The sequence below is a fragment of the Quercus robur genome, chromosome 12, assembly GCF_932294415.1.
Source record: "Quercus robur chromosome 12, dhQueRobu3.1, whole genome shotgun sequence".
In the NCBI taxonomy this organism is placed as follows: Eukaryota; Viridiplantae; Streptophyta; class Magnoliopsida; order Fagales; family Fagaceae; genus Quercus; species Quercus robur.
Window position 1 is genome coordinate 4,123,260 of NC_065545.1, and position 10,796 is coordinate 4,134,055.

The window sequence follows — 10,796 nt, forward strand, 5'->3', positions numbered from 1 at the left end:
GTATGAAGCAGCACATGATAACAATATCCTTATTTATTATGTATGCAATGATGTACTTTGTATTTGTATGGACATTATAGAGGTAATAGATTTTGGCAAAAATGCTGAATCTGATTGGTGCAATTGGGATGGCACCTAGATGGTTTGCTTTAAATATCTCGAGGAGGTCACTGCCTACATCAGTGTTGGGTCGGGTTGCCCGTAATTTCTTTCTACCAAAGAAAGAATTAACGTGAATTTAGTACTTTAAATTATTGTCAAAATGCAATAAACAATTTACTTGATTGGTTTTTTTTTTTTTTTTTGGCCATTGACCGGTTATGGCAGAGGCAAGATCATATATTATTTTAATGGAAAATTTTAAAGAATTCTCTAAAGAGTATTGAATTAAGAACTATTTTTAGAATCTTCTAAAAAAAAACTATTTTTAAAAATATTTTATGGAAAAATGATAAAATAAATATTTTTTTGATAACTTTTTATATTTCTTATAAAAGTAGTGTCAAAACTTTTCTAGTATGGTTTATTAACAAAAATAATGCTAGAGATACAAATTTTTTTTACAAAAAAAATTTACAAACGGCTGATGTAGTGAGTAATTATTGGTAAATAAAAAAGTAATGTTAGTAGTAGGCATAGATAAAAACCAATAAAAAATTGGTCACGTCAACAATTTGTAAAGATATTGTAAAATAGTTTGTAATTATGACATTACTTTATTATCCATTCTATGAAGCAACACATGATAACAATATCCTTATTTATTACGTATGTAATGATGTACTTTGTATTTGTATGGACATTATAGAGGTAATAGATTTTGGCAAAAATGCTGAATCTGATTGGTGCGATTGGGATGGCACCTAGATGGTTTGCTTTAAATATCTCGAGGAGGTCACTACCTACGTCAGTGTCGGGTCGAGGTGCCCGTAATTTCTTTCTACCAAAGAAAGAAGGCGAAAAACACATTTTGGTCCCTATATTTTGACCCGATTCCCGTTTTAGTCCCTAAGTTTTTTTTTTACCGCTTTTAGTCCCTCTCCAGAAAAACAGTTCCATTTTAGTCCATGCCGTTACATCAGAAACGGATATTGTTGACGTGGCAAACGGAAAAGTCAAAAAATAATAAACCAATGTCCACGTGGCCTAAATTAATAATAAAAAATATTTTTTAATGCCACGTCAGCATCTAAATTAAAAAAATTAATTAAAAACTCTCATAAAAAAAATCCTTAAATAAAAAAAATTAATTTATTAATTCTAACTAAATAAAAAAAATTAAAAACTCTCATCAAAACAAAAAAAAAAATCAAAAACAAATTTCAAACTAATCCCAGCAAGGACAACAAAACCCAGAAAGAACCAAACCCAGCAAGAACAAACTAAACCCAGCTAGAACAACAAATTTAAAACCCAGCAAAAACAAGATTAACAAAACACAAACACGGCAAATTTAAAACTCAAAAAATTAAATTCAAACCCATATTTGCAGAGAGCCACATTCCTCGTCGGTCATCCTCAAAAACTTGACCTTTTTCATTTGTTTTGTTTCACACAACAACTCAGGCCAAGAAAATCAACCCACAGCCACAAACCCAAAAAAAAAAAAATTGTCAACAGCTCAAATCTAAACCAAAAGACAGCAAAAAATAATAATAAAAGAAAAGAAAAACAATTTCTTAGGAGCTGATGGATATTGTTAGCAAATTTGGGTTCGTGGATATTGTTATGGATTTTTGTTGTTTTTTTATTTTTCTTTGTCTTGGCTGGTTTCGGTTGAAAAAGAGAGAGCAAATCTGGGTTCGTGAGAGAGAAAGTGTGAAGGGAAAAATGGGTAGGGGGTTAGAGTGCTGGGTTGACGGCGGCGGTGGCGGAGCAACAGCAGCCGCTGCCCCCGCCCGTGTCGGCGAGGAAGCTGGCGGCGACGCTTTGGGAGATGAATGAGATTCCGTCGCCGAGTCCGAGCGTCAGAGAGAGCTCCGACGAGCGGCGGATGAGAAAGAAGGAAGCGATCAGAGGTAGAGAGAGAATCGCTCGGTCCATGCACTCCGGCTCTCTGCCGCCGCATTTGTCCGATCCGTCTCACAGTCCCGTTTCTGAGGTTCGCGATCTTCTTCTCCTGTAGATTCTTTTGCTTCTTTTATGAAAATATTTGTTAGATGAGAAAAACATCTGGGGTGGGTTGAAATATTTCTGGGTTATTTCGTTAAGTCTTCTTCTATGTGAAATATTTCTTTGACAATACCAAGTATCTTGTATCAGTATCCTACCACTAAAATTTATGAAATACAGTTCCCGTTTTTTTATTTTTCTTTGTTGTTTTTTTATTTTTTTTATAAATAATTTCTGGGTTTGTGTTGTTGGATGTGGTTTTGTGTTCTTGTTGTTCTTGTTCAAGGCACACTTAGATTTCAATACATAATATTTTTAGTTTTTAATTATGTTTTTAATTTTTTTTATTTAGTTAAAATTAATAAATTAATTTTTTTAATTTAGATGCTGACGTGGCATTAAAAAATATTTTTTATTATTAATTTAGGCCACGTAGACATTAGTTTATTATTTTTTGACTTTGCTGTTTGCCATGTCAGCAATATCCGTTTCTGATGTAACGACAGGGACTAAAATGGAACCGTTTTTTTGGAGAGGGACTAAAAGCGGTAAAAAAAAAACTTAGGGACTAAAACGGGAATCGGGTCAAAATGTAGGGACCAAAATGTGTTTTTCGCCAAAAAAAAAAAAAAAAAAAGAAAAGAACTAATGATCGAATGTAGTCGGGTGTAAGATAAAGTTCTGTGAAATCATCTTGTCTACCTATTTATGGGAGACTTTTACAAGAGTTTGAATTCGCGTACTAATACATAGTGATACTATCAAACCTATTAAAAGTTGACTTACTTGGTTTGGATCTTTTGGTTTGGATCTTTGGACTGGAGTAATATTCTCTCTCTCTCTCTCTCTGGTAAGCCAACACAAACTGAGTAGCAATTCATGTGTTTCAATCTGAAATCTGTCAGACAGTACCTTTTTATGATATATATGGTATACACAGCCTTTGGCTCTTATTTTACTTTGTTTTATCTTTTGAAGTAAATATAAGTTGCCAATATTCACAGTTTTGTCTTATGCTAGAAAGTCAATTTCTTGATTTTATTGTAACTTATAAGCTGATATTTGATTCCTTTATGATAAACCAGTGAAAAATGAGCTCCTTGATTGCAAATGAAGATTGCCTTGGATGGGCAGCAAGAGATGTATCTGGCGTTTTATCACCTTACAACTTCAACCGCAGGTATATATATAAGAAGCCTCTATGTTTACTCATAGTTTATTAAGGAAAAGTTTGGCTGTCCATGAATTTGAACACTGATATTCATTGTTTTAACATACAAGTCCATCATCTTGAAGGGGGCTATAAAAAAAATAAAGCGAAATTGAAGCCATTTCTGTAACATAGTCAGCTCTACTTTCATGAAATGTCCTCACTTCAAATTTATTTTGATGATGGTACGTAAATCTTGAATTGCCATTTCAAAGTATTGGATTTGTTCATGAAAAAGTGTTTAGAAATATGAGTGGAGCCATCAAATTTTATTGAGCGACCAAACAGGCCTCATAGTGTTTGTTCTCATTTCAACTTTTCTTGAATAATTTCATTTTGGGGGTGCTGAAGTCAACATTTCTTGATTTGACTATGCACTAGGTAGTAGCAAAATCATTGAACCTACTCTTTTGTCAAATGTCAAATAGGTGATGTCATTATTTAAGAAAAAGAATAGTATTTCTACTTGGATTTCAAATGTTGTTTTCCATTTCATTAGTTGACAATAATGATCCTATGCCTGAGTTCTCATATGATTTTAAGAACCATGATTAATAATGTTTGAAATTTGCATTGCTTGATTGTTAAAAGCAGTTTGTTCTGATCAAGAATTAACTTGGGAAAATTTTCTGATCAGGGCCGTAAGGAGTGATGATGTTTCAATAAAAATTACACACTGTGGAGTTTGTTATGCTGATGTAGCTTGGACCAGGAATGAATTTGGGGATTCAAAGTATCCTTTGGTGCCTGGGTAAGTGGACAAACTGTATACTATGAGAAGTTTTAGAATTTTATGAACTGATAAAAATGTAATATTTGCACACCAGACATGAGATTGTTGGCATTGTGCAAGAGGTCGGTTCTAATGTTAACCGCTTCAAAGTTGGTGACCACGTTGGAGTAGGAACTTATGTCAATTCATGTAGAGATTGTGACTATTGTAACGATGAAGAAGAAGTTAATTGTGTAAAAGGAGCAGTTTTAACCTTTAATGGGGTGGATGATGATGGTACTATTACAAAAGGAGGATATTCCAGCTATATTGTTGTCCATGATAGGTAAGTATTCTTTGATGCTACTGTATTCTCTTTCTTCATTTTCCTATAGATGCAAAATTCACTATTACATAATAATATAAACCACAACACCCCCCCCCCCCCCCCCCCAACCCTCACCCAAAAACAAAACCATGGTTTCAATAAATGTTTATGCTGAATTTGATAATTTGATGTGATAATTGTGATCTTTTAGCTTCTTTTTTTTTTTTTTGACTGAAGAAGGTAGGTGATCTTTTAGCTTTATACTCATGGGATTTGGTAAGTTTTTCACGAATTAAGAATATTAGTTTTGGTCTTGCAGGTACTGCTTCAGGATACCTGATGACTATCCATTGGCTTCAGCAGCTCCTTTGCTTTGTGCTGGAATCACCGTGTACAGTCCCATGATACGCCACAAGATGAACCAACCTGGTAAATCTCTGGGAGTGATTGGACTTGGAGGTCTTGGTCACATGGCAGTGAAGTTTGGGAAGGCGTTTGGGTTGAATGTGACTGTTCTCAGCACTAGCATATCCAAGAAAGAGGAAGCTCTAACTTTGCTTGGTGCAGACAAATTTGTGGTCTCATCTGACCAAGAGCAGATGAAGGTAGATTTACAGAAAATTTCTTATAAAGATTTTTTAATTTTATGAACAAGCTGAATTTATTGAAAAAAAAAAACACACGAAAACAAGTCTTACAAGTGGCATGGCATGATTTTCAACATCAGTAGGCCCTAATTCAATATCCATTTCTGAATCTTGGCCATTATTTAAGAAATTGAACCATGAGCAACAGTATCGTACCTTATCATTATTCTCACTCTGATTTTCCAATCCTGATTATAGAGCATTTGTTGCCCTATTAACATTAGCAATATTGAAATTGTTTACCTATCTTTATGGATTGTTGTATTGATTGTTAGCATGCTATTTACAGGCCGAGGCTAAGTCATTAGACTTTATAATTGACACTGCAGCTGGTGATCACCCATTTGATCCATACATGTCACTGTTGAAAACTGGTGGTGTTCTGGTCCTAGTGGCATTCCCAAGTGAAGTCAAATTCCATCCTGCAAGCCTTAACATAGGTATTTTGAAAACTATCAGTTTTGAAGAGTTTAATGCAATTTTAAGAACTCTTTTAGCTGGTGATAGCTTTCTAGGCTTGAGTGTAATATTGAACAACACTCATTGATCTTTTGACAGGAATGAAAACCGTTTCTGGTAGCCTTACAGGTGGTACAAAGTTGATACGAGAAATGATAGACTTCTGTAGTGCTCATAAAATTTACCCAAACATAGAAGTAATTCCAATTCACTATGCAAATGAAGCTCTTGAGAGGCTAATAAAGAGAGACGTGAGGTATCGGTTTGTGATCGATATTGAGAACTCCCTGAAATGATATACTACTAAAGGCACAAGGAAAATTCCTCTTCTCGATATTTATGTTCATATTTTAGGTACATTGAAGGTATTGGATCAAATGTTGAAACTCTGACAGGTTGTAAAGTGGTATTGTGAGGAATGGTTTTACTTGCATACTAGCCTGAAATAAGTGAATGGATTGTTGAGCAATATTGTGAGGAATGGTTTAATAAGAATGAGAAGTGTGAACTTTTAAATTGTGAACCCTTTTGTATCATAGTCCTATCACCTGTGCTGTGCAGGTGCTTGTGGGAACAATATATATATGGTAAAGTAATAAGTATATTAAATTTAAATAATCAAAATATTAACTCTACTTAGTGAAATAGCTGGGGAGAGACTTTTTATTAGAAGGCAAAAGTTAGATATAATTTCTTAGGTGAACTTTAGGCTTTCCAATTAAATTTAAATACATGACCATTCAACTTCAAAAGAAAAAAAAAATCACAGCAATGGATTGATTCCGTATAATGCTCTCTCTATAGTCGTGACTAATAAGTGCTACAATTGAATGCATTCGTGCCAAATCAATGCATTTTATTTTGAGAAAGAGAAAGGAGTCCTTGGTGTTTTTGGGGTCTATAGCCGCATTTTTGAAATGTGGATATAGTGTGGGTTTAGATTCAACGCTTCCGCTGAATCCAGCGTCACGTTTTTTTTTTTTTTTTTTTTGTTGCTTTCACGCGTTTAAGGGAGAGACCAAGTTTCCTGTTCAAGAGCAAATGTCACTGTTCACGCACTGTTTTATCACTGTTCATGCACTGTTTATTACTGTAGCAACACTGTTTATACATTAAAAATATTAAAAATGAATTCCACGGCACTATTCACATATTTAGAAATTATTTTGCTATAGTGTTCTCAGTTTTCAGTTTTAACAACAATAAGTTCAATCCAAACGGACCCTAGACTCTTTTTGAAACACGTTTATAATTGCGGTTATAGGCTTTTTTTTAAACAAAAAAAAAAATTTTCTGAGTTTTTTTCCCCCAAAAAAATCAAAATTCAAATCAACAAAATTAAAAATTAAAAATTAAACACAAACCCAAAAAATTCAAAATCAAACACAATATACTGACAAAGCAAACACAATATGCTCCAAAATATAAGAACACAAATCCATGAATCTACTCTCTTTCAACAAAACTAACCCAATATTAACACTAAATCCATTCAAGGAACACAAAAAGACAAGCTTAGAAACACAAAAGAACAAGCTCAAAAACACAAACCCATTTAAACATAAGCACAATATCAACAACACAATAGCACAAATTCAAGCACAGATCCATAAAATTCAAAATCAAATAATTCCACTAATGTAAAACCCATACATATAAACATATAAATGTTACTCCCAATGCTCATAAATCACATGAGTTTTGTTATTAAAGCTTTGATAAAAAATAACCTCTAGCAAAAGTATAATACCCATAAAAAGATTAGAGATTTTTTTCCTCAAATAGTAGAGATGAGTGAGCCTTAGCTTTTCCTATGAAGTTTTCAGCGATCCTTGCCAGAAAAATGCAGTGTACGGTGGTGTGGAGTGTACCGGTGGGACAACAGTGAGGGAGAGGATGAGTGCGTGCATTGTGTTGAGAGAAAAAGAAAAGAAAAGAAGAACAAATAATGTGTGGCCGGACAAAGAGTGAAAAGAGATATTTTGAATTGACTGGTTGGGAGCAAATGGGGTAGGTGGGGGGTCAGGTCAGGCCATGTTGTGGTTTCTTCTTATTTTTTCCCAGTTACAGAGTGCATTCACTATTTTATTTGTAAACAAGAATTGAAAAGTATGTATTTCGTTGTCAAATGAAAGGAGCTGTAAGATAACCTGGTTTTCTTTTCAAAAAAAAAGATAACCTGGTTTTGGAACCGAGTCATTGAGAGGAGGGAAGACTCACCCTTAGGAGTGAATAATTTCTTGATGTTGCCATGACAAATTATTGTTAATCACAAAAACTTAAAACTATTAATGAATGATAACCATTACCATAATGGATATAATGTCCGACTGTGTATGTGAGTGCGTGGAGAAAGCATGGTCTCAAAACTTCTAGTTGTACCTTGAATCCTTGATCAAGAATAAAAAATAATTTCTAGTTGTACCAAAGGTCTTGGGCCCAGCATGGGCTCTCACCTTTGGAGAAATGGGCAAGTGTCAGAATCATTTATTAATGTAAGGAAAAAAAAAAAAATAGAAACTTTTCATAAATTTTATTTATTTATTTATTATTTTTTACATTTTTCTTAAAAATTGTATCAATTTTTTTTTCTTAAATAGTCCATTAACAAATATTTTAAGTTTATCCATTAACAAAACCTCTAGTTAATATAATTACGTATTGTATTAATTTAAAAATTTGTGTGTTTATTATTACAGACACTCTAATCCACACAAGTTTGTACACGTCACAAAACAACAAAACTCAACTTGAAGTCATGAGGATAATCTTAATTTGTATGTAAGTTGAATCTGATTGGTAGGATGACCACCTAAAAGGTTTATCTAAGGGTTATATTAGGGAGTGTCCTTAGGACAATGGTTAACAATTTATTTTAGGAAAATTTTGACATCACTTTTATGGAAAATAAAAAAACTGTCAAAATATTAATTACTTTTTTTTTCTCATAAATCTTTTTATTTAAATGGATTATTAACCAATACCCTAAATGCATCTATTATTATTTCCCTTATCATAAAAGTTCAGGGATGTCACTGTCTGCGTCAATGTGCCCTTAATTTCTTTGTACTAAAGAATTAATAATGTGAAATTTGGTACTATAAATTATTGGGGCTGCGCTACCAGTGGTGTGGAGGTGATTATTATCATAATCCAATAAACAATATGATTGATTTGTTCTTTGTTTAATAAAATAGTAATATAGTGATGGTTCTTTGTTAATTTATAGGTGGACTGGTAAATGGATTACTGAACTAATGATTGTATGTAGTCGGGTGTAAGGTAAAGAGCTGTGGAATCATTTTGTCTACCTACAAATAGGAGACTAAGAGGTTGATTTCATTCACCTACTGAACTATCAAACCTGTTTAGTTAGTCTTACAGCTTGGATTGGTCTTTGGTCCTTGGTCTTTGATCTTTGAACTTTGAAGTATATTCTCTTTCTCTTTCATGTAAGTCAACATAAACTTAGTAGCAATTCATGTGTTTCAATCTGTAATCTGTTACAGTCATTACCTTTTGTTTTATTTGAATATAACTTGTTCAGGCTATGATTTGAAGTAATATATGGTGCCAATATTCACTGTGTTACATGTCTTATAAGATGATATTTGATTCCTTTATGGTAGACCAGTGAACAATGAGCTCCTTGAGTGCAAATGAAGATTGTCTTGGATGGGCAGCAAGAGATGCATCTGGCTTTTTATCACCTTACAGCTTCAACCGCAGGTATATATTTAGTTCAATTTTTTTTAGGGGTAAAAAAAAAGATTACTCGTCTTTAAAGGAAGGAAAAAAAGAAGCCTCTATGTTTACACGTTATTTATTAAGGAAACACTTGCCCTTCATTGTTTTGACATACAAATCCATCATCTTGAAGGGGGCTATAAAAAAAAAATAAAACAAAATTGAAGCCATCTCTGTAACATATTCTGTTCTACTTTCATGAAATGCCCTCACTTCAAATTACTTTTGATGATGGTCCATTTGCCAATTCAAAATATTGGATTTGTTCATGAAAAAGTGTTTAGAAATATGAGTGGAGGCCTCAAACTTTATTGGGCGATCAAACAGGCCTCAACTTTTCTCAAATGTCAAATAGTTGATGTCATTTTCTAAGAAAAAGAAAAGAATTTCTACTTGCATATTGTTTCATTGAGCATGCCTTGCAGATCTTATACTCTTGCTTTTACCCCGACTTTATATTATTTTTATTATTTTAAATCCCAAAAATGTCTTGCCAAGCAAGTTTTTAAGCCAATGACTGATCATATAATGTCCTATGAAGCATGGATTAACAGTCAAGTTCACTCGCATATACATATAATGCAGTAGAACATACTATACTCACAGAATTATATGATGATGGATGATTCCTTTCTTGAGTTACATGCATAAAAAAAAGCAAAAGAAAAGAAAAACTTTGTTCTTGAATGCACATAGATATCGTCCTCTTTGTACATTGTGTCATTTTGTTTAGGTATTTTTATTCTCTTTCATGTTCATAATGGAAATAACTAGATAAAGTTAATGGAAATTATTAAAAATTTCACCTGAAAGTGAATTTCAAATGTTGTTTTCCATTTCATTAGTTGACAATAATGATCCTATGCCTGAGTTCTCATATGATTTTAAGAACCATGATTAATAATTTTTGAAATTTGCATTGCTTGATTGTTAAAAGCAGTTTGTTCTGATCAAGAATTAACTTGGGAAAATTTTCTGATCAGGGCCGTAAGGAGTGATGATGTTTCAATAAAAATTACACACTGTGGAGTTTGTTATGCTGATGTAGCTTGGACCAGGAATGAACATGGGGATTCAAAGTATCCTTTGGTGCCTGGGTAAGTGGACAAACTGTATACTATGAGAAGTTTTAGAATTTTATGAACTGATAAAAATGTAATATTTGCACACCAGACATGAGATTGTTGGCATTGTGCAAGAGGTCGGCTCTAATGTTAACCGCTTCAAAGTTGGTGACCACGTTGGAGTAGGAACTTATGTCAATTCATGTAGAGATTGTGACTATTGTAACGATGAAGAAGAAGTTCATTGTGTAAAGGGACCAGTTTTAACCTTTAATGGGGTGGATGATGATGGTACTATTACAAAAGGAGGATATTCCAGCTATATTGTTGTCCATGATAGGTAAGTATTCTTTGATGCTACTGTATTCTCTTTCTTCATTTTCCTATAGATGCAAAATTCACTATTACATAATAATATAAACCACAAACACCCCCCCCCCCCCCCCCCCAACCCAAAAACAAAACCCTGGTTTAAATAAATGTTTCTGCTGGAGGCAATTTGATGTGATAATTGTGA

At 33.4% G+C, this 10,796-nt stretch overlaps 2 protein-coding genes across 9 annotated transcripts in view; both read left to right on the forward strand.

Moving 5' to 3' along the window:
- The window catches only part of LOC126708878 (probable cinnamyl alcohol dehydrogenase 1), a 38,855-nt gene that overhangs the window by 26,568 nt on the left and 1,491 nt on the right, over positions 1 to 10,796 (forward strand). Inside the window, exons 1-4 of one of the 6 annotated variants that reach the window (XM_050408870.1) lie at positions 8,782 to 8,920; positions 9,103 to 9,197; positions 10,199 to 10,312; positions 10,389 to 10,619. In XM_050408870.1, coding sequence (XP_050264827.1) covers positions 9,109 to 9,197; positions 10,199 to 10,312; positions 10,389 to 10,619 — 434 coding nt within the window. In that variant the 5' untranslated portion in view covers positions 8,782 to 8,920; positions 9,103 to 9,108. Of the gene's footprint in view, positions 1 to 8,781; positions 8,921 to 9,071; positions 9,198 to 10,198; positions 10,313 to 10,388; positions 10,620 to 10,796 lie in introns of those variants that run through there. The other 5 variants (XM_050408872.1, XM_050408868.1, XM_050408871.1 and 2 more) reach the window with 5 other exon arrangements.
- LOC126708877 (probable cinnamyl alcohol dehydrogenase 1) overlaps positions 2,780 to 10,796 on the forward strand; it is a 35,846-nt gene continuing 27,829 nt past the window's right edge. Inside the window, exons 1-7 of one of the 3 annotated variants that reach the window (XM_050408865.1) lie at positions 2,780 to 3,042; positions 3,198 to 3,292; positions 3,960 to 4,073; positions 4,150 to 4,380; positions 4,682 to 4,967; positions 5,299 to 5,449; positions 5,568 to 5,991. In XM_050408865.1, coding sequence (XP_050264822.1) covers positions 3,204 to 3,292; positions 3,960 to 4,073; positions 4,150 to 4,380; positions 4,682 to 4,967; positions 5,299 to 5,449; positions 5,568 to 5,764 — 1,068 coding nt within the window. In that variant the 5' untranslated portion in view covers positions 2,780 to 3,042; positions 3,198 to 3,203 and the 3' untranslated portion in view covers positions 5,765 to 5,991. Of the gene's footprint in view, positions 3,043 to 3,197; positions 3,293 to 3,959; positions 4,074 to 4,149; positions 4,381 to 4,681; positions 4,968 to 5,298; positions 5,450 to 5,567; positions 5,992 to 10,796 lie in introns of those variants that run through there. The other 2 variants (XR_007649283.1, XM_050408864.1) reach the window with 2 other exon arrangements.